The sequence below is a fragment of the Delphinus delphis genome, chromosome 20 (genome assembly GCF_949987515.2).
Source record: "Delphinus delphis chromosome 20, mDelDel1.2, whole genome shotgun sequence".
Lineage (NCBI taxonomy): Eukaryota > Metazoa > Chordata > Mammalia > Artiodactyla > Delphinidae > Delphinus > Delphinus delphis.
In genome coordinates this window covers 44,704,158-44,726,697 of record NC_082702.1, presented here as the reverse complement: position 1 = coordinate 44,726,697, position 22,540 = coordinate 44,704,158, and the positions used below count along the sequence as shown (strand labels likewise).

At 39.8% G+C, this 22,540-nt stretch overlaps 1 protein-coding gene across 7 annotated transcripts in view; it reads left to right on the top strand.

The window, feature by feature from the left end:
• Window positions 1-22,540, top strand: part of IST1 (IST1 factor associated with ESCRT-III) — a 31,151-nt gene continuing 8,611 nt past the window's right edge. The window contains exons 1-5 of one of the 7 annotated variants that reach the window (XM_059999272.1): window positions 36-236; window positions 8,886-8,966; window positions 18,022-18,124; window positions 18,558-18,738; window positions 19,506-19,593. In XM_059999272.1, the coding sequence (XP_059855255.1) occupies window positions 18,037-18,124; window positions 18,558-18,738; window positions 19,506-19,593 (357 nt within the window). In that variant the 5' untranslated portion in view covers window positions 36-236; window positions 8,886-8,966; window positions 18,022-18,036. The other 6 variants (XM_059999274.1, XM_059999273.1, XM_059999268.1 and 3 more) reach the window with 6 other exon arrangements.

The window sequence follows — 22,540 nt, the reverse complement described above, 5'->3', positions numbered from 1 at the left end:
GCGTGGCTAGCTCGGCCCCGAGGATCCCTCCGCCCGTGCTCACCGTGCTGAGGACTTGTAGTCGCCATTTTGGATGCTAAGCCTTCTTCCCCAAGTCTGTCTCTTCCGTTTTCAGGTCCGGATTCGGTCAGGTGAGTGTGGCTTCTTCAGCGTCAAGCATCTTTGTTTTCCTTCTCACACTGCGCTCCGGATTTAGAAGTCCCTAGCCCAAGATTCAGAGGACCTTGAGGTGGCAGGTGAGGAGAAAGAGAAGGATCCTGGATGTGAGGGTCGGGCTGGAGGTCGGGCCGGAAAGGCTGTGGCACGGAAGGCCGCCCAAGGCCGGGCCCGGGGGCGTGGCAGGGCCGCAGGCAACTTGGACACCGTTGGTCCCGAATACTTGACGCCGCCAAACTTTGTTGTCCTCCCTGCTCCGAGGCGTCACTTCCCCGGGGCGGAAACGCCGCGGCCTGGGCTTCGGCACCCGACAGGGACAGGGCCGGGCCGGCGCTCTCGGGGACTCCCTTACCCGGTCCCTTTTGGCCCAGGGAGACTTCGGTAAGGTTGTGTCCCCGGTGCCTGCGGGAGTCTGTTCGCTTCCGAGCCCGGCAGCCTCCCCCCGGGCGGGGCGGCCTCCAGGGAAGGTACCTGGGGGCCCCGGAAGAAACTGCGTTTTTCTTTAGCGGAAGCAAAAAGCGACCTTTGGCCCCCTTTCGCAGACCCCTGCCTGTCTGATGAGCAATCTAGTGAGGAGCCTGTAGCCCTGTCCTTGCCCCCCTTCCTCTTTCTGTTCTCATCGCTCCTCTTCCGCGGTGCTGGAGGTGAGAGGACTTGAAACTCGACCTGCATAGTTTTACCGGGATCGGGACCGAAGAGTGTCCGGTTTAATGATTAGGTAATAGGAGAGGCAGCGACTTCCACTCTCTGACGTAGTAAGATTGAAATTAAGAGCTGGTCATAGTTTTTCTATTATGCTTGCGTATTCATTATTTTTTATTACGAACATTGCAAACAGACAAAGGTAAAGACTGTAATGAATTCCCTCCTAATCCATCTTCAACAACGATCAGTTCATGTCCAATCTTGTTTCGTTTATCCCCCCGTTGTGTATTTATTTAATAAAGTAATAGTTGATATATATATGTGTTTCCTCCTCCTCCCCCTCCCCCCCTTTGACTCCTTTACCTACGGAGAAATTTCCACGGGAAATTTTGTTTTTACAGCTTCTTCAGAACCTCATCTTCTGGGATAGGAGGACTTAGTAATATCCTTTTATTAGAGGATAAAAGATTGTTTTGAAACCTCAATGTTAGTGTTACATTTTAAAGCCACCCAGTTTCTCAAGTTTTCTCATTTTTAAAGTAGTGTTATTCTGTCCAAATTGTTTTCTTTCTTCCTCTACTCCTGTACCTCTGGCTTCTCAATGATAGGAGCTCCAGAATCCCCAACTCTAGTCTACTTAATTTAAGCTCTCATTCCTTTAAAATCAGAATCAATTCCCAATGATGTGTAGTCTCTTTTGATTTAAAAATAAAACTAGAAAAGAGTGTAGTCTAATGAAGTAATTTAAAATACGGGAAAAGTAGTATGCACATGAATACTAACTTCAGCATTATTTTATATAGCAAATATAAAAAGGTTGAGGAATTAAGTAAAAATGATTACTCAGTGTGGTATTAGGCAGCCGTTTAAAATAAGGTTCTATAGGCTGTAGCAGATATGCTGTTAAGTGATATAAGGATTCACTAGTGATCAGAGTCCATCATTAACAACTTTGTAAAAATATGCCTTAAGAGAAACTCTTGGTAAAAGTATACCCAAAGAATTTTTTTTTTTTTTTTTTTTTTTTTTTTTTGCGGTACGCGGGCCTCTCACTGCTGTGGCCTCTCCCGTTGCGGAGCACAGGCTCCGGACGCGCAGGCTCAGCGCCCATGACTCACGGGCCCAGCCGCTCCGTGGCATGTGGGATCTTCCCGGACTGGGGCACGAACCCGTGTCCCCTGCATCGGCAGGCGGACTCTCAACCACTGCACCACCAGGGAAGCCGTACCCAAAGAATTTTTTGTAATTTTTTTAATGTTACTTTTATTGAGAAACAAGATAAAGATCCTTTTATAATGCCTACACATTTCAGTATTTATAGCTCCTTCCAGAAAATCTTGATGGTCTCTGAATTCTGAAGCCTGTACTTTTGTTGTGAGTTATACATGATGCTACTGGTTTTGTGGTCCTTTATTTTATTAAATTTTCAATCTTGATTAGTTTGGTCACTGGAGATTTGATTATAGTGTGAAAATACAGTAAACATGGCATTCTGTAAATGAAATGGTTTTAAGAATTGGGCTGTATTATCTGGGAAATGCTTTCTAGCTTGCTTGTACTTTTATGTCACATCTTCATGTCTGCAATACCTAAATCATACCTAAATCTGTTTACATCACTTATTTTATAAGAAAGAAGTATTCAGGATAAATAAAATAATACATTTCAAGTACAGAAGTTTTCCTGTGTACTACAAAATTATCATTCTATCCACTATTGACTCTGTTGCCTCCCTTCCCAGCTTGGTTCTTTTGGAGCTACAAGACTCTAAAGTTGGTTTCTTAGGACATGAGGGTCTGTTTTGCTATTTCTAGCTAAGTTTTCAGGATTACTGCCTCTAGGCAGCTTCACTAATTTGGGTAGCTGTTCTGAGCTGCAGCAGTCTTTCCCTTCTCCCCCCAGGTAAAATGAGGAATGAGCCAGTCCATGGTTTTACATTTTCCCTTATTCAGGATGGAGAGATTATCCAGTTTTAAAAGGCTCCTGGAGCTGAGTGATAAAAGAGGGACTAGATCAGTTTGTTGCTCCAATGTTAAGGTCTGGGGTAAAGTGAGGGATCGGAAAGAGCCAAGAAGGGAACATGAGGTTGCTGCCCAGTGTGTGACATAATGGTGTTACACTAATAAAAATAGTAGTTAGAATACTGAGAAGTAGATTTGCAGTCACTAGTTCATAATCCTTTTATAAGGTTTATGTTATAGTTGTTTATGTATCTTATAGTTGTTTTTGTGTCACTTGTCCCCATTAGATTGTGAACTTGAAACACCAGGGTCACATCTTACTTAAATGTCTCTTGTCTCTGTTGGCTTAGCACAGTACTTGATAGAATAGCACTCAACAGATGTTTGGTGAGTGGATGAATGACAGTAAAAATGTTGAGGCACAAAATGATCTCAGAATAACCTCTAAATTAGAAGAGAATTTTAAATTAGGTATTGGACAATATTAGTATGTGGTAATGTATATATGTTTGTTTTATGTGTATAAATGTTTGTATATGTATAAAACAGTAACTGTTTACCAGAACAGTTTATTAACTTTTAGGTTATTCCTAAAATTAATATTCCTAATCATGTAAGATACAAAGTTTATGGTAGTTAGCTTTGGAAACACAGGTTCAAATCCTGAAATGTGGGAATTCCCTGGAGGTCCAGTGGTTAGGACTTGGCACTTTCACTGCTGGGGCCCGGGTTCAGTCCCTGGTCGGGGAACTAAGATCCCTGCAAGCTGTGCTGCATGCCCCCCCCCCCAAAAAATCCTGAAATGGTAATTAAATTATCTTTTGTATTAGATAAGTTTTGAGTCTGATGATTTTTAAAATATATTGGTAATTATTTAGGACCTGTGCCCCCTGCATTGGAAGCACGGAGTCTTAACCACTGGGCAACCAGGGAAGTCCAGGAATCTAATTTCTGAAAGTTGAAAATCCTCAGAACTCAAGTTGACAAAGTGTTTTGGCAAATTATTTTCCTTTCCTTAAATCTAAAACAAAACTAGATTCTGTAAGTTTGTGAAATTCAAAAATCAATGTTATTATTATTTCATTAATTTTTATTATTTATTTTTGGCTGCATGGGTCTCTGCTGAGGCACACCGGCTTCTCACTGCGATGGCGTCCCCCGCTGTGGAGCACGGGCTTCAGGCGCGCAGGCCCTGTTGCTCCACGGCATGCAGGATCCTCCCAGACCAGGGGTCGAACCCGTGTCCCCCGCATTGGCAGGCGAGCTCCCAACCACTGCGCCACCAGAGAAGCCCCTAAAAATCAATGTTATTTTTAGTTAAATTTCCACTAATTAACATGATGAATGAGTGACAGCTTTGTACTAAGTACTGTAAGGCAGTGTGAGAATAACAGTGGAACCTCAGAAATAGTGTTTGCCTTCAAGAAGAGCTATACTGATTATATACAGTTGAAATCCTCCAATGAGGTCAAAACAGTTAATCAAAAAAGTTAAAGCAGGGGAAAAAAGATACAAAGCATACCTTTAACATTTTATTTTAACCTAAGACACATACAAAATTCCATTTAATAATGGAGTGTAACCTTTAAAAATTGTGAATCACTGTATTGTATATCTGTAACATATAATACTGTACATCAACTATTCAGTTTTAAAATTTTATTTATCAGCTGATCTTTAGATTATTAGACGTTTTCTTTGAGTATCGGTCTTTTTTTTTTAATTTCTGGCTGCATTGGGTCTTTGTTGCTGCGTTCGGGCCTTCTCTAGTTGGCAGTGAGTGGGGGCCACTCCTCGTTGCGGTGTGCGGGCTTCTCATTGCGGTGGCTTCTCTTGTTGCGGAGCACCGGCTCTAGGCGTGCAGGCTTCAGTAGTTGTAGCATGCAAGCTGAGTAGTGGTGGTTCGCAGGCTCTAGAGCGCAGGCTCAGTAGTTGTGGTGCACAGGCCCAGTTGCTCCGCAGCATGTGGGATCTTCCCGGACCAGGGCTCGAACCCGTGTCTCCTGCATTGGCAGGCGGATTCTTAACCTCTGTGTCACCAGAGAAGCCCAGAGTATGGGTCTGTTGACTAGAGTTTGTTTTATTTTACTTTATTTTATTTGTTTATTTTTTGGCCGCGCCTCTTGGCTTGCGGGATCTCAGTTCCCCAACCAGGCATCGAACCTGGGCCACAGCAGTGAAAGTCTGGAATCCTAACCTCTGGGCCACCAGGGAACTCCCTAGAGTTTATTTTAACAAACGTTTATATGGTGCTTATTGTGTACGTATGTTCTAGGCACTGTTCTAAATGCCACAATTTTTTTTTTTTTTTTTTGTGGCCGTACCGCAAGGCTTGCGGGATATTAGTTCCCCAACCAGGGATTGATCCCAGGCCCTCGCCAGTGAAAACACAGAGTCCTAACCACTGGACAACCAGAGAATTCCCTAAACTCCACAGATTTTCATTTAATCCTCATACCAGCCTTTTGAGTTGTGAGAGTTCATGTAAATATTTGTGCTAATTTTCCTTAAATGTTTAACAGAGAAGCTATCTGGGCCTGGATTTTCTTCTGGAATGGTTCCTAATTTTATGTTCAATTTTTGTAATGTTTAGGGGCAATTACATTTTTGACTTCTTTGTGTCAGTTTTTGTTTTGTTTTTTTTAAATTGAAGTATAGTTGATTTACAGTGTTGTGTTAGCTTTGGGTGTACAGCAAAGTGATTAAGTTATACATGTATATCTCTTTTTTTTCAGATTCTTTTCTGTTATAGGTTATTATTACAAGATGTTGAATATAGTTTCACTTTGTGTCAATTTTGGTAAATTGCGTTTCTAACAGATTTGTTCATTTTGTCTCATGGTTGAATTTATAGGTGTAGATTAGTAATAATGTCCCCTTCTAATGTTTGTAGGATCTGTAATGATATCTGTCTCTTTCCATCCTGATACTGGTAATTTGTGTCTCCTCTCTCTCTCTCTCTTCCTCCCCCTCCTTCCTCTTTTCAAAAGAACCTGCATTTGGTTTCATTGATTTTCCTCTTTTCTGTTTCATTGGTTTTTGCCTTGTTTTTATTGTTTCCTTCTGCTTGCTTTGAGTTAATTTCGCTCTTTTTATCGTTACTTGTGGTGGAAGCTTAGATTACTAATTTGAGACCTACCTTCTTTTTTTAAATATAAATTTATTTATTTATTTATTTTTGGCTGCGTTGGGTCTTCGTCGCTGCGCTCGGACTTGCTCTAGTTGCGGTGAGCAGGGGCTACTCTTCGTTGCCATGCGCGGGCTTCTCATTGTGGTGGCTTCTCTTGTTGTGGAGCACGGGCTCTAGGTGTGCAGGCTTCAGTAGTCGTGGCATGCGGGCTCTAGAGTGCAGGTTCAGTAGTTGCTCCGCAGCATGTGGGATCTTCCTGGACCAGGGCTCGAACCCATGTCCCTGGCATTGGCAGGCGAATTCTTAATCACTGCACCTCCAGGGAAGTCCCGAGACTTTTCTTCTTTCCTAATGTAAGCATTTAGAGTTGTAAATTTTGCCCTAAGCACTGTTTTAGCTTCATCCACAAATTTTGGTGTTATATTTTAATTTTCATTTTCTTACAGTTTAAACCTTTAAAAATAATTTCCACTTGAAACTTCCTCTTTAACATGGATTATTTAGAAGTAATGGTGTTTAATTTCCAAGTGTTTGGAGATTTTCTGTTATCTTTCTTGTTACTGATTTCTGGTTAATTTCCATTGCAGTTGAAGAACATACTTTGGGTGACTTAAGTTCTGTTTAATTAGTTAAGGTTTGTTTTGTACTTCAGGATATGGTCTGTATTCATGAATGTTCCCTGTGCTTTGCTGTGTTGAGTGGAGTGTTCTATGTAAACGTCAGTAAGATACAGTTGGTGTTCAGTTCTTGTATATCCTGATATTCTGTCTACTAGTTGATGAATTACAGAGGGAAGTACAGTTGAAGTCTCCAACTACAATTAGGGATTTGTTTCTTTGTCCTGTCCTGTCTTTTCTTCTTGTATTTTGAAGCTCTGTTGTTCCCTGAATTCACTATTAGTATTGCTACATTTTCTTGGTGAATTCACCCTTTAATGATTATATAATGTTCCTTTGTATCCCTGGTTTTCCTTGCTGAAGTCTACTTTAACACTTCAGCCCCTTCAGCTTTTTTTTTTAAGTTGAGATATAATTGATCTATAACATTTTATTAATTTCAGGTGTACAACATGACTTGATATTTGTATGTATTGGGAAATGATCACAACAGTAAGTCTAGTTAACATCTGTCACCATACAGAGTTACAATTCTTTCTCTTTTGATGAGAACTTTCAAGATTTATTCTCTTGGGAGTTCCCTTGCAGTCCAGTGATTAAGACTCCAAGCTTCCACTGCAGGAAGCGTGGGTTCAATCCCTGGTCAGGGAACTAAGATCCCACATCCCACATGCCATGCAGCACAGCCAGAAAATTAAAAAATAAAAAAGATTTATTCTTTTAGCAACTTTCGAATACACAGTACAGTATTAACCACAGTCACTACACCACATTGTACATTACATCCCAAGACTCATTTATTTTATAACTGGAAGTTTGTAACGAAATGGGTAGAGGGGGTCGAAAGGTACAACTTCCAGCTTTCTTTTGATCAGTGTTTGCGTGATCTAGTTTTTTTCATCCTTTACTTTTAACCTACCTACATTATTGTATTGACGTGAGTTTTTTCTTGGCAGTATATAGTTGGATCATTTTTTGAACCATTCTAGAAAGTCTAGTTAACATCTATCACCATACATAGTTACAATTCTCTGTGTTTTGTGTTAGATCATTTCTATTTAATTATGTAATTATTAGTATATTTGACTTTAGTTCTACCATTTTATTATTTGTTTTGTTTTTCATTTCTGTTTCTGCTTTCCTGCTTTCTCTTGGGTTATTTGAACACTTCAGTATCAAATTTAAAATCTGTCGAGTTTTTTAGTCTATTTTTTTTTTTTTTTTTTTTTTTTGCGGTACGTGGGCTTCTCACTGTTGTGGCCTCTCCTGTTGCGGAGCACAGGCTCCGGACGCGAAGGCTCAGCGGCCATGGCTCACGGGCCCAGCCGCTCCGCGGCATGTGGGATCTTCCCGGACCGGGGCACAAACCCGTATCCCCTGCATGGGCAGGCGGACTCTCAACCACTGCGCCACCAGGGAAGCCCTAGTCTGTTTTTTGATATAGTATGTTTTATTGGTCACTCTAGGGATTACAGTGGATGTACTTAACTTTTCACAATTTACTTAGAATCAGTATTTTATCACTTATTGTGGAATACAGAAACATATAGGTCTCTTTGCCCTGCCCCCCTTAATACTATCATCTTGTGGTTATCTTATGTATTACATCTACATACATTGAAAAAAAAACCCCATCAGACAATGTTATTAGTTTTGCTTTTAACTGTCAAATACAAATTTTTTTATTTTGGCCATGCCACTTGGCATGCAGGATCCCCAACCAGGGATCGAACCAACGCCCCCTGCAGTGGAAGCACGGAATCCCAACCACTGGACCGCCAGGGAAGTGTCCCTCAAATACGTTTTAAGAGACTCAAGAGAAGAACCATCTATTATATTTACCCAGATATTTGCCATTTCTGTAATATAAGATATAAATACTTGCCATTTCTTCCTTTTTTTAGTTTTCCAAGTTTTCTTATTAATTTTCCCTCATCTGAGAATGACTTATTTCACCTTTATTTCTGAAGGATATCGTCTCTGGATATAGAATTCTGGGTTGACAGTTCTTTTCTTTTGGCACTTCTTTTTGGCCTCCATTGTTTCTGATGTGAAATCTATTATTTGAATAGGTCATCTGTTGGTAACATGTTTTTCTCTGACTGCTTTCAGTATTTAAAAAATTTGTCTTTAGTTTTCAATTTGATTAAGATGAGTCCAGGCATAAATTTCTTTGGAGCTCTCTGAGCTCTTTCAGTCTGTAGATTTACGTTTTTTGCTAAATTTGGGGAGTTTTCAAAAGTTTTTTGGTACCAAACTGGTTCTCCCATCCTTCTGGGATTCTGACAGTGCAAACATTAGGTCCTTTGCTGTTTGTTCTACAGATATCTGAGGCTTTGATCACTTTTTTCCATGTTTTTTATCTCTGTTTTTCAGATTGGATACATAGTATTGACCTATCTTGAAGTGCATTGGCTTTTTCTGCTGTCATTTGCTTTCTGCTATCCAGCTCACACAGTGAGTTTCTTACTTTTAATGTATTTTTCAGTTCTAAAGTTTGTTTCCTCTGGAATTTCCTGGTGGTCCAGTGGTTAGGACTCGGTGCTTTCACTGCCAGGGCTGGGTTCCATGCAGCCAAAAAAAAAAAAGTTTGTTTCCTCTTTATGTCTTTTGTTTCTTTACTGAGACTTTCTGTTATTCATTTCAAGAGTATTTGGCCTTACCTGTTGCAACGGTTTTTTTTGTTTTTGTTTTTTTAATAAATTTATTTATTTATTTATTTTGGCTGCGTTGGGTCTGTGTTGCTGCGCCCGGGCTTTCTCTGGTTGTGGCGAGAGGGGGCTACTCTTTGTTGCGGTGCGCAGGCTTGTTGTGGTGGCTTCTCTTGTTGCAGAGCATGGGCTCTAGGCGCACGGGCTTCAGTAGTTGCGGCACGTGGGCTCAGTAGTTGTGGCTCGTGGGCTCTAGAGCACAGGCTCAGTAGTTGTGGCGCACGGGCTTCATTGCTCCACGGCATGTGGGATCTTCCTGGACCAGGGCTCGAACCCGTGCCGGCTGCATTGGCAGGCGGATTCTTAACCACTGCACCACCAGGGAAGTCCCCTGTTGCAACGTTTTTTTAAATTTTTTTTTTTTATTGAAATATAGTTGAATTGTTGCAACCTTTTTATAGTAGCTGCTTTTTTTTGCGGTACGCGGGCCTCTCACTGTTGAGGCCTCTCCCGTTGCAGAGCACAGGCTCCGGACGCGCAGGCTCAGCAGCCATGGCTCACGGGCCTAGCCGCTCCGCGGCATGTGGGATCTTCCCGGACCAGGGCACGAACCCGTGTCCCCTGCATCGGCAGGCGGACTCTCAACCACTGCACCACCAGGGAAGCCCTATAGTAGCTGCTTTAAAGTCTTTGTCAATTAATTCCAACATCTGTATAATCTCAGCATTGATGTATGTTGATTGTCTTTTCCATGAGTTGACTTTCCTGGTTTGGTGTATTTCACCCACTCTGTCCACACCAGGGGTCCCCTTTCTGGTTTCTCAAGGCAGGACTAGAGAGCTTCTCTTGATATTCTGCCTTTCTCTATCAGTGTTCACTTCTGGGTTTCAGGCTGCCTTGCATCTAGGCCAGGGAATATAAGAGGAAAAAAAGTGATAAACTCACTACCACGTTATTGGCATATCAAATTCTGGTCTCCATCCAGCTTCTATTATTTACTTTTCAGAATTCTCAAAGAGCTGCTCCATACGTGCTCTTCAGGATTTATAGCTTCATTCAGTGAAAGGAATGCTGAACCTAGAACCCTGTTCTTTCCTTCTGTTTTTTAAGGACTATTCATGTTTTTCTAAGAATAGCTAATTCATTAATTCTGATTTCTGGATAGTATTCTGTCATGCTTCTGTTACATTTTATCTGTCTTCTTGTAATGGACACTTAGCATTCCTCCACCTCCTTACTACCACAGAATCTGTATACATGTGTCTTCATGGTCTTCTGTACAGATTTCTTTCAGGGTAAATGTCCAGGAATGGGATTGCTGGATCCTAAGGTATATGCATACATTTACCATTAAGATATATATATTATTAAATACAGATAGACTAATACTCCTAGAATACTGATAGATGAATAGAGTATTATTTAACCTTCAATGGAAGGAAACTCATGTGCTACAACATAGACTATTGGAGTATACTAATATTAGTACTCTGTTGTGTGTGTATATATACACACATGTATATACAGTTTGTTTATCCATTCATCTGTCAGTGGACAGATTGTTTCCACCACTTGGCTATAGTGAATAATGCTGCTATGAACATGAGTGTGCAGATTACATTACTGTTTTGTTTTTTTTTTTTGCGGTACGCAGGCCTCTCACTGCTGTGGCCTCTCCCGTTGCGGAGCACAGGCTCTGGACGCGCAAGCTCAGCGGCCATGGCTCACGGGCCTAGCCGCTCCGCGGCATGTGGGATCTTCCCAGACCGGGGCACGAACCCATGTCCCCTGCATCGGCAGGCGGACTCTCAACCACTGTGCCACCAGGAAAGCCCTACGTTACTTTTAAGAAATAAGATTTGCAAGAGATGTCTTGAGGATTAATCTCAATTGTCTATGCCTTTTTGCCTATTTCATATAATTCAGTACAATGGGATATTTAGTGTCCTGCAGAATCATAGGGTTGAAACGGACTTTAGAGATTATGTTGTAAGAACTTAAATTATATTCAGTATACCGTACTTATTATTGTAGAAAGACCATTTAGCTTCAATTTTCTAGCTTGGTTAACTGAAGTCTTAGTACAGTGTAAATTTGAGGTTGCTTTGGTAGATGTAGGTTCTGGCTTCTTTGGTCTTGTGGAAAAATAATAGTCTTTGGGCTGGATGCCTTCTGTTTCCTCCTCCAGAGCCACATACCATCCTTTTCCCTCTGATGTACGTCCCTGGAGGCTCATTCACGTGTACCGTGTCTGTGGGCCCCTTTGCTTTCTGGCTTCCAGTTGAAGGGTAGATGGATTGGCAGGAGGAATGAGGGCTAGGTATTTATTCCCCTGCTGCTTCCCTTCCAGGTTGCTGCAAGTGGTCTGCCTACCTCTACCAGTAATTCCTGTCTGGTGGCCCTTTCCATATAGCTACCCTCTCCAGATTCTACTTCCTCATCTTGCCCCTTCAAGCCTAGATGTGTTAATGGTTCTGGGGCAATTCACTGTCCTTTGTTGGTTTCTCTAAGTCTTACCCACACCTTTGTAAGTAGTCTCTCTCTTTTTTTTTTATTCTTCTAAATGTCTTTATTGTACATCACAAATATTTCACATTATTTAATTGAGAGGCTTACAGAAATAGAGTATATTTCTATCATTGATCAGTAAAGTTCCTTCAAACCCGCATTGTCTTTATTTGTGCACAATATACTCGATATATTTTGTGGGTTTTTTTGACTCATTTAGAAGGGTTAAAAGCAGCAAGAACTTATGTTTCTTTCCATTACATGCAAAAATCAATTTTGACAGTGATAAACTGACTACCTTATGGATTCTAAATACCACTTTTAGATTCTGATCTCCCATATAGCTATCTATTCCCCTAACCAAATGAATAATCTGCATTTTATTTCATTTTTTTCCCTCACTAACATTACTTATATTATTTTAAAGATGGAATTTTGATAGGATTAGGGGCTAATAATGAGTATGTGGTACCTCACTTTTATTGTTTTTTTTTTTTTTAAATAACAAAGTGAATCAGTTATACATACACATATGTTCCCATATCTCTTCCCTCTTGCGTTTCCCTCCCTCCCACCCCTCCAGGCGGTCACAAAGCACCGAGCTGATCTCCCTGTGCTATGCGGCTGCTTCCCACTAGCTATCTACCTTACGTTTGGTAGTGTATATATGTCGATGCCTCTCTTTCGCTTTATCACAGCTTACCCTTCCTGCTCCCTATGTCCTCAAGTTTATTCTCCAGTAGTCTGTGTCTTTATTCCTGTCTTACCCCTAGGTTCTTCATGACATTTTTTTTTCTTAAATTCCATATATATGTGTTAGCATACGGTATTTGTCTCTTTCTTTCTGACTTACTTCACTCTGTATGACAGACTCTAGGTCTATCCACCTCATTACAAATAGCTCAATTTCGTTTCTTTTTATGGCTGAGTAATATTCCATTGTATATATATATATGTGCCACATCTTCTTTATCCATTCATCCGATGATGGACACTTAGGTTGTTTCCGGGCTATTGTAAATAGAGCTGCAATGAACATTTTGGTACATGACTCTTTGAATTATGGTTTTCTCAGGGTATATGCCCAGTAGTGGGATTGCTGGGTCATATGGTAGTTCTATTTGTAGTTTTTTAAGGAACCTCCATACTGTTCTCCATAGTGGCTGAACCAATTCACATTCCCACCAGCAGTGCAAGAGTGTTCCCTTTTCTCCACACCCTCTCCAGCATTTATTGTTTCTAGATTTTTTGGTGATGGCCATTCTGACTGGTGTGAGATGATATCTCATTGTAGTTTTGATTTGCATTTCTCTAATGATTAATGATGTTGAGCATTCTTTCATGTGTTTGTTGGCAGTCTGTATATCTTCTTTGGAGAAATGTCTATTTAGGTCTTCTGCCCATTTTTGGATTGGGTTGTTTGTTTTTTTGTTATTGAGCTGCATGAGTAGTCTCTCTTTTTAAAAATATTTATTTATTTATTTGGCTGCTCTGGGTCTTAGTTGTGGCATGTGGGATCTTCGTTGCGGTGCGTGGGATCTTTACTTGGGGCATGTGGACTCTTAGTTGCAGTATGCATGCGTGATCTAGTTCCCCAACCAGGGATTGAACCTGGGCCCCCTGCATTGGGAGCTTGGAGTCTTAACCCCTGGACTACCAGGGAGGTCCTGTAAGTAGTCTCTTTATTAAAGTTTCACATTACCCAGGTGTGGATACTATGTGTTTCCAGCTAGGACCCTGATTGTTAGACTCCTTTAAAGGGGCACTGTGATTTTACTTATTTTTGTAAATTTGAACAAATACTATTACTGAATCGTAAGATTAGTAATTTAGGTTTATTTTTATCTGCTTTCTACAGTAGGTTTACAGTAGTGTTTTTGGGGGAGAGAAACTCCCCCACACATTCCAAGCCAAAAGATTAACAGTGAAATACAGACCTCACTTCAGTGTTTTCAACTTCCTTCACAGAGTTCGATATATATTTGCAGCATAAAATATTTTTAAGCTCCTCTTTCAGAGAATTTTAGCACTTTCTTCTTCAGAGTCCCTATTCTTATGATTGTTTGGGTTCCTTTCTTTTCCAAGCTGTTTCATTATGGTCCCAAACTAGCATTTGTGGATGCTGACCCATTTTAGGCAAATATGTGAAATAGAGATGTCTTTACACCCTCCAGAGTTTCTTCATGTTGCTAAAGCTACCCCCTTATTACCTGTCTCTTCCATTAACACTTTTGTGTCTTTCAGTGTCTAGCCACTTTAGATACCTATTCTGATAAGTTGATCTTAATGTTTACTGATGAGTTAACATTTTGCTTTTCTAAGGAGGCAAATGAATTTATTTATATTATTCTTTGTCTTTTGATAGAAATTCCGAATTATATACTTTCTGAGGTAGATTTCGTTTTTAGTGTTAGCTTTAATGTTCAAATTCCTTGGATTTGAAAAGAGTTTTACATATAGGAAAAACTAAATCTGTTTTTGTTTGTTTTTTTAGTCTAGCCTTTGTCTTTACATATGTGCTTTTTTTAAAACTCAGAATTTGGAGTCATCCTGCATATATAGTCATGCTTTTTAAACTAATATCATTAATAAGTTAATAAATGCTTTTTATTTATTTATTTATTTGGCTGCATTGTGTCTTCGTTGCTGTGTGTGGGCTTTCTCTGTATGCGGTGAGCGGGGGTTCCTCTTCATTGTGGTGCGCAGGCTTCTCATTGCGGTGGCTTCTCTTGTTGCAGAGCATGGGCTCTAGGCTTGCGGGCTTCAGTAGTTGCAGCACGTGGGCTCAGTAGTTGCGGCACACAGGCCCTAGAGCGCGTGGGCTTCAGTAGTTGCGGTGCATGGGCTCAGTAGTTGCCGCGCGTGGGCTCTAGAACACAGGCTCAGCAGTTGTGGTGCACAGCCTTAGTTGCTCCGTGGCATGTGGAATCTTCCTGGACCAGGGATTGAATCCATGTCCCCTGAATTGGCAGGCGGATTCTTAACCACTGTGCCAGCAGGGAAGTCCCAGTAAATGCTTTTTAAAAAATATTTTAGTGGCTACTTAAAATTCCATCGTAAATATATATAATTTGTTTAACTAGTAGGAACAATATTTCATTATTCATATGGTTCATTATTTCAATTTTTTGGTCTTAAAATGTGCTGATAAATATATATATATATATTTATTTTTTATTATTTATTTATTTATTTTTTTTGCGTTACGCGGGCCTCTCACTGTTGTGGCCTCTCCCGTTGCGGAGCACAGGCTCAGCGGCCATGGCTCACGGGCGCAGCCGCTCCGCGGCATGTGGGATCTTCCCGGACCGGGGCAGGAACCCGTGTCCCCTGCATCGGCAGGCGGACTCTCAACCACTGCGCCACCAGGGAAGCCCCATGATAAATATTTTTGTATAAAATTCTGTGCATGAAGCTCTGATTATTTCCTTAGGTTTCTAGGAGTAGAATTACTAGGTCAAAATGTATATGTTTTTAAGGCTTCTGAAAATAAAGTACAGATATGACTAATATTTTGTTTGCAAGTATTGACGGCATCTGATGATTATAGACTACTTAAGAACCACCGAAAAATCTTGACGTTTTTCTGTCATAACTGTATCAGACCCCCAGTATTGTTATCTTTTATCTATGAGACGGTATCCACTGAAGAATTCAAATCCCATAATAATAAACTCCAGAGAACCATTATTTCTTTGTGGCCCTTACTGCAGTTGTTATTTTAGTTACTGATGTGATAAGTTTCTCTAACTAGACTATAAACTTCCATAAGGGCAGTAACCGTGTCTGTTTTTCCTTACCAATATTATCTCCAGGGCCTGTCACAGTATAGTAGGCATTCAATAAATATTTGTTGAAGGGGGTTAAAAATATATATTGTATCACAATTGTTAGTACCAAAAATGATGTAGCACTGTATGATTAGGATTGTTTAATTGGATTTTGAATTCAGATGCACTTAGGTTTTATCCTTAGCTTTACCACTTAGTTGCTGGCTGATCTTGGGCAAGTGCCTGGTAGAGTAAATGTTAGTGCTAGTTACTGTTTCCCAGGCTGTTTTTCTAATTCCCATCTATCTCTGGTTATGAATGCCTTCAGAACAGGAATACTGTATGGATCTAGTCAGCACCAGAACCTACTATAGCACCTGACATCATCTAAATAATTTTTGAATTGAAGTTTGTTTCTTTTTTTTTTTGCGGTACGCGGGCCTCTCACTGTTGTGGCCTCTCACGTTGTGGAACACAGGCTCCAGACGCGCAGGCTCAGCGGCCATGGCTCACGGGCCCAGCCGCTCCGCGGCATGTGGGATCTTCCCGGACCGGGGCACGAACCCGTGTCCCCTGCATCGGCAGGCAGACTCTCAACCACTGCGCCACCAGGGAAGCCCTGAATTGAAGTTTTGAATTTAGGATTATGAGACATGTGGCATAAGCTGTAATTAATACCATGCTTCAGCTGTACTGAACTTGTTTTTCTCACAAAACTTCTTGTTCTTTCTAGTACCTGGATTTTACACACATCACTCCCTCTGCCCAGGATAGTCACACCCTCTTTTTACCTTACAAATATCTTGCTTGTCCTTCAGGACTTGGCTTAGGCTTTTCCTTCTCCTAGAAAGAATTCTGTAACATCCCTGAGCAGGTTGCATGTCTTTTCTCTAGAATAGGTTTTTTAATCTTGACACTATTGACATTTTGGGCTGGATTTTTTTTTGTTTGGGGCGGGGGTGTTGTCCTGTTCATTGTAGGATGTAGGCAGCATCCTTGTATGCCTACTATATATGCTAGTACCATCTCCTGAAATCACGACAAACCAAAATGTCTCCAGTCATTCCCAAATGTCCCCTCTAGGCAAAATCACTTCCAGTTGAGTACTACTCTAGAATTCTAGTTCTTAGCAAATAGTAATGTAGTTGCCAGGTATTCTTAGCTGTTTTTTTCCCAATAGAATTTAAGTTCTTTTGATCACAAGGACTGTGCCTTCTAAATTTTTTTATCTCCAGCATCTAGCCATTGTCTGTCATAGAGATAATCAGCAAATATTTGTTAAGTGGATTGAACATAATTTAGTATTATCATGGATCCCAGATATTTACCATTGTAAACTGGGACTTGGGTTAATTATTAAATGAAGTATAAAGGATTCTGCAGGCAGTTTTACAAAAGGAAAATACATCTGATGTTTTCTGTTAGTGGTTTATGCACAGGCAGACATACTATTCCTAGTGTTTGTCCTTACATTGGGTATGTTTTTTGGTTTGTCTGTCCTTCGGTTACTTTGTTAGGCCTAGCTTTTGTTTGGATATTACATGTTTTGAAGTTCAGGTCCATAATTAATAGAGAGAAATAGTGCTGTCTTGATACAGAGTGCACAGTGGTCAATGCACAGTGTTATACCCTTAAGTCTTATGGGTGGAGGGAGTGGTTTTGTTGACTTTAACTCTGCTGTTCACTAAAAGTCTTAGTAAATAATAGCCTTCTGTTGTCGAATTTTATTTTATTTTGCTTTTTGTTCTTAAATTTTTTTTACTGAAGTATGGTTGTTTACAGTGTTGTGTTCATTCCTCCTGTAGAGCAATGTGATTCGGTTGTATATATGTATACATTCTTTTTTTTTTAATATTTTTTCCATTATGGTTTATCATAGTATATTGAATTTAGTTCTTTGGGCTATACAGTAGGACCTTGTTGTTTATCCCTGTTGTCGAATTTTATAGAGCAGTTTTTTTTTTTAACTTTTTTACCTCTTTGTATATTTCTTTGTAGGTGGGTAGATGTTAATGATATTTCTGTGATCTTGGGCAGTAGCTTGTTCCAAAGGCTAAGACTTAGTAGGAGGATTTGAGGAATTAAGGTGATAATATTTTTGAATTTAGTTCTAAATTTGATAATCTTTTCTTATTACTACCTCTTATCTTTTTGGGGGGAGAAGTAGGAGGACTTCCAGCTTCTTTGTTTTTATCACCCCACTCCTACACCAGTACAGAGATAGATAATCATTTTATCCATCACCAGGTTCTTTCATCTCTGTGCCCAAAACAGATCTCAAATCCAATCACTTCTACCATCACCACTGCTAACTATCCCAGTCTAAGCTATTTTCATTTTTTGTTTGGACTGTTGTAATAGCCTTGTTCTTGGTTCTCTTGCTTCCATTATTATCCTCCCCCAATCAGTTGTCCACCCAGCAGCCAAATGACCTTTAAAAACTGTGAGTCAGATCATGTTATTTACCTGTATTAGAAAACTACTCTGGTTTATAATGTCAAATAATCCACCCTCTAACTTGGTCTTAGTTCCTGAACTAATTTTAACTTGAAAGTAGTCACTGTGCTTCTTATCTTTTTCCAGGAGGAATAGCACAGCATGCTGGGCTCTGGATTTAAAGCTGAGCGTTTACGAGTCAATTTGAGATTAGTCATAAACCGTCTTAAACTATTGGAGAAAAAAAAAAGTGAGTTATGCATGATTGCATTATACTTTCTTTCCCAAAATACACCACTGAGTCCTAGCACCTCAATATTGGCTCTTTCAGGCTAGCACTATGAAGTCTTAAGGATCCCATATCCTTTAGGTTTTGGATACATTTCTGCTGTCCTTTGTGACTAGTTAGACTGAATCACTTTGTTGCAGGGAAAGGAACATACTCTTGCTGTGGAATAGGTAACGTGACTCCATAGGTGGAAATTTCTGGCTACACAAACAATATTCTCATCTAGACGAGGTAGCAAATTCTAGACTAGATGAGATGAGACTAAATTTGCTAAGGGAGGGTGAGCTAGGATATAGTAGAAACACCCACTTTTCTGTTTTGGGGTGGATGTCTGCCTGCAGGCCAGGGCCCAGTATACTACTACTTTGTGACTGGAGTGGGATTTGTGCTTTAGCGGAACTGGCCCAGAAAGCAAGGAAGGAGATTGCTGACTATCTGGCTGCTGGGAAAGATGAACGAGCTCGAATCCGAGTGGAGCACATTATTCGGGAAGACTACCTTGTGGAGGCCATGGAGATCCTGGAGCTGTACTGTGACCTGCTGCTGGCTCGGTTTGGCCTCATCCAGTCTATGAAGTAAGCTGGTTTGTCTTTTTTTTTTTTTTTTAAGCTTCATTGAGGTATAGTTATTTAGGAAAAAACTTCACATATTTAATGTGTACAATTTGACGAGTTTGGACATAGGCATACACCTGTACACCATCATCACAATCAAGTTAGAAAACAGTTATCACCTCCAGAAATTTCCTTGTATCCCCCTTTTTTTGATAAGAACATTTAACATGAGATCTGCCTTAAACATTTTAAAGCACTCAATACAGTATTGTTTAACTGTAGGCACAGTGTTGTTCAGCACACCTCTAGAACTTTTTCATCTTGTATAACTGTAATGAAGTAAGGTATTTTAATTTGAAGACCTAAGTCAAATCACCTCTGGAATTTGAGAAAGGAGTAGTAATACTGGTCTCTTCCTACACGTAGTGCGATAGCACTAAGGGACTACCACTTCACATACCCAACAACATTCTTCCTGCTATTCATTTGAAGGCTTGATCTCAAGGTAAACAACTGGTGAAAAGAAAATTTGGAATCTGAATCAAGAGGCCTAAGTTTGAGTCTTGGCTCAACCATTTTCTGACTTTGTGACCTTGGGCTTGTTACTTGTTTGTGTTTCCCCCTCCAAAATAGGATGACAGTGATGGCTTGAAGCCTAGAGTTATTGTGAGAATCCAGTGAGATTTGTGAAATTGCCTTAGAGGCTATCAAGTATGGGATACAGATGATGGGGTTTTGTTTGTTTGAAAGAATGTTAAATTTTATTTATTTTTTTTTACCTTAATTAGGGAGTTAGATTCTGGTCTGGCTGAATCTGTGTCTACACTGATTTGGGCTGCTCCTCGACTCCAGTCAGAAGTGGCTGAGTTGAAAATTGTGAGTACAACCAGTTTCAGTGATGCATGAAGTTTATCCTATTAGAAAGGTTGGTAAATAAGTCACTTCTGCTTTTTTGACCACATATTTTTGTACCCTTCTCATGCTGCCTTTGAAAAAGTCTTTGTAAACTTGTTTCTTCCTCCTTTTCAGGCCTTATATCATGGAACAGAACAGTGTTTTCCAAACTTGAGTAATTTTTCTAAGGGGCAAAGTTACAAATATCCCCCAGTTTTTTCTTAAATTATTTTTATTGTAACGTTATTTAAGTATGTAAAAATAGAAGAGTTTTTATACAACTGTAAACCAGTAAAGTTAAAATAACATTAATTTAAGGGAACGGATGTTTTGCTTCATTGATTCATTCCACAAATATTTATTGAGCAGATGTTGTGAGTTGGGTGGGTACTGAGAGCACAGTGGTGAGCAAAGTATGACACCAGCCCTACTCTTGTAGCTTAGAGTCTGGTAGAAGAGACAGAAAAATTCACTGAGAAATTGCCTGCCACATCGTGGATATGGTACTGACTGCTCAGGTACAAATTCAGTCGAGTTGTTTTCTCTCCTATTTTCTACATCTTTGCCAGTTATTCACTAGGAGATTGTCTCAGTCTTATCTCCCAACCTATCTTATGAGATTTCCTTGTCTTCTGTATGTTTTTATTTTATTTTTTATTTTTTTATTTTTTTGCGGTACACGGGCCTCTCACTGTTGTGGCCTCTCCCGTTGCGGAGCACAGGCTCCTAACGTGCAGGCTCAGCGGCCATTGCTTACTGGCCCAGCCGCTCCGCGGTATGTGGGATCCTCCCGGACCGGGGCACAAACCCATGTCCCCTGCATCGGCAGTCGGACTCTCAACCACTGCGTCACCAGGGAAGCCCTGTTTTTGTTTTTTAAGAGCTCTTTTTAAGTCTCTTAATATGTATTTTTTTAATAGTCTATTATTTTTGTTTCATGGCTACAATGTCTTCTAACTCTCTGAGAATATTATAGTCCCTTTTTAACTTTTCTTGTTTCTGTATTGTTTCCTTCTATCTATTTCTTAGATTTAAACTATTTTTATAATAGAGGCTTTTCTGAAAGGTTTCATGGCCCTTGGCTGTTCATATTTAAGAGTGAGGTACTAAAAAGTGGATTGGAACCTCTTGTGTGCTTGGGTGGGCTTATTGCCAGATGCCAATTCATTGTTTGTTTGTTTCTGTTTTTTCCTTCCAGTTTCATTGAGGTGTAATTGACATACAGCACTGTATAAGATGTACAGCATAATGACTTGACTTACATACATCATGAAATGATTATCACAGTAATTTTAGTGAACATCCATCACCTCATATAGATACAAAATTAAATAGAAAAATTTATTTTTGTAATGAGAACTCTTACTATTTACTCTCGGCAGTTTTCATATATAACATACAGCAGTGTTAATTATATTTATCATGTTGTGCATTACATCTCTAGTACTTACTTACCTTACAACTGGAAATTTGTAGTACCTTTTGAGTGCCTTCATCCAATTCCCCCTTCCCTCCCACTCCCTGCCTCTGGTAACCACAAATCTGATCTCTTTTTCTATGAGTTTGTTGCATGTTTGTTTTATTTTTGAAGTGTAATTGACCTACAACATTATGTTGTTCCTGTTACACAACATAGTGATTTTTTTTTATACATTTCAAAATGATCATGATAAGTCTAGTTATGATATGTCACCATACAAACACATTACTTAGTTATTGAGTATATTCCCCACACTGTACATTTCATACTTGTGACTCATTTATTTTGCAGCTGGAACTTTGTACCTCTTAATCTCCCTCACCTATTTCCTCCTCCCACCCACCTCTTGCAACCACCTGATTGTTCTCTGTATCTATGATTCTGTTTCTGTTTTTGTTTGTCCATGTTGTTGCAAATGGCAAGATTTCATTCTTTTTTATGGGTAATATTCCATTGTGTATATGTACTGCATTTTCATTCATCTATTGATAGGCACTTGGGTTCCTTCCATATCTTGGTGGTTGTAAATAATGCTTCAGTGAGAATAGGTGTGCATATATATGTTTTTTCTAATTAGTGTTTTTGTTTTCTTTGGATAAATACCCAGGAGTGGAATTGCTGGATCAGATGTTAGTTCTGTTTTTAATCTTTTGAGGAATCTCCATACTGTTTTCCATAGTGGCTACGCCAATTTACATTGCCACTAACAGTACACTAGTGTTCCTTTTTCTCCACATCATCACCAACACTTGTTATTTGTGGTCTTTTTTTTTTATGATAGCCATTCTGACAGGTGTGAGGGGATATCTCATTGTGGTTTTGATTTGCAGTTCCTTAATTAGTGATATTGAGCATCTTCTCATGTGCCTGTTGGCCATGTGTTTGTTGTCTTTGGAAAAATGTCTGTTCAGATCTTCTGCCAGTTTTCTAATTGGATTGTATTTTGGTGTTGAGTTGTATGAGTTTTTTGTATATTTTGGATATTGACCCCTTATCAGATATATTGTTTGCAAATATCTTCTCCTATTCAGTAGGTGGCCTTTTCATTTTGTTGATAGTTTCCTTCACTGTACAAAAGCTTTTTAGTTGGATGTAGTCTCATTTGTTTATTGTTGCTTTTGTTTCCCGTGCCTGAGACACACCCAAAAGAGTATTACTAAGACCAGTGTCAAAGAGTGTACTGCCTGTATTTTTTCCTAGAAGTTTTATGATTTCAGATCTTACGTTTAAGTCTTTAATCTGTTTTGAATTTATTTTTGTGTATGTGTTGAGAGAGTAGTCCAATTTTCCCAGCGCCATTTATTGAAGAGACTATCTTTTACCCATTGTATATTCTTGCCTCCTTTGTTGTAGAATAATTGCCCATATAACTATGGGTTCATTTTTGGGCTCTCTGTTCTGTTTCATTGATTTGTCTGTTTTTATGCCAGTACCGTACTGTTTTGATGA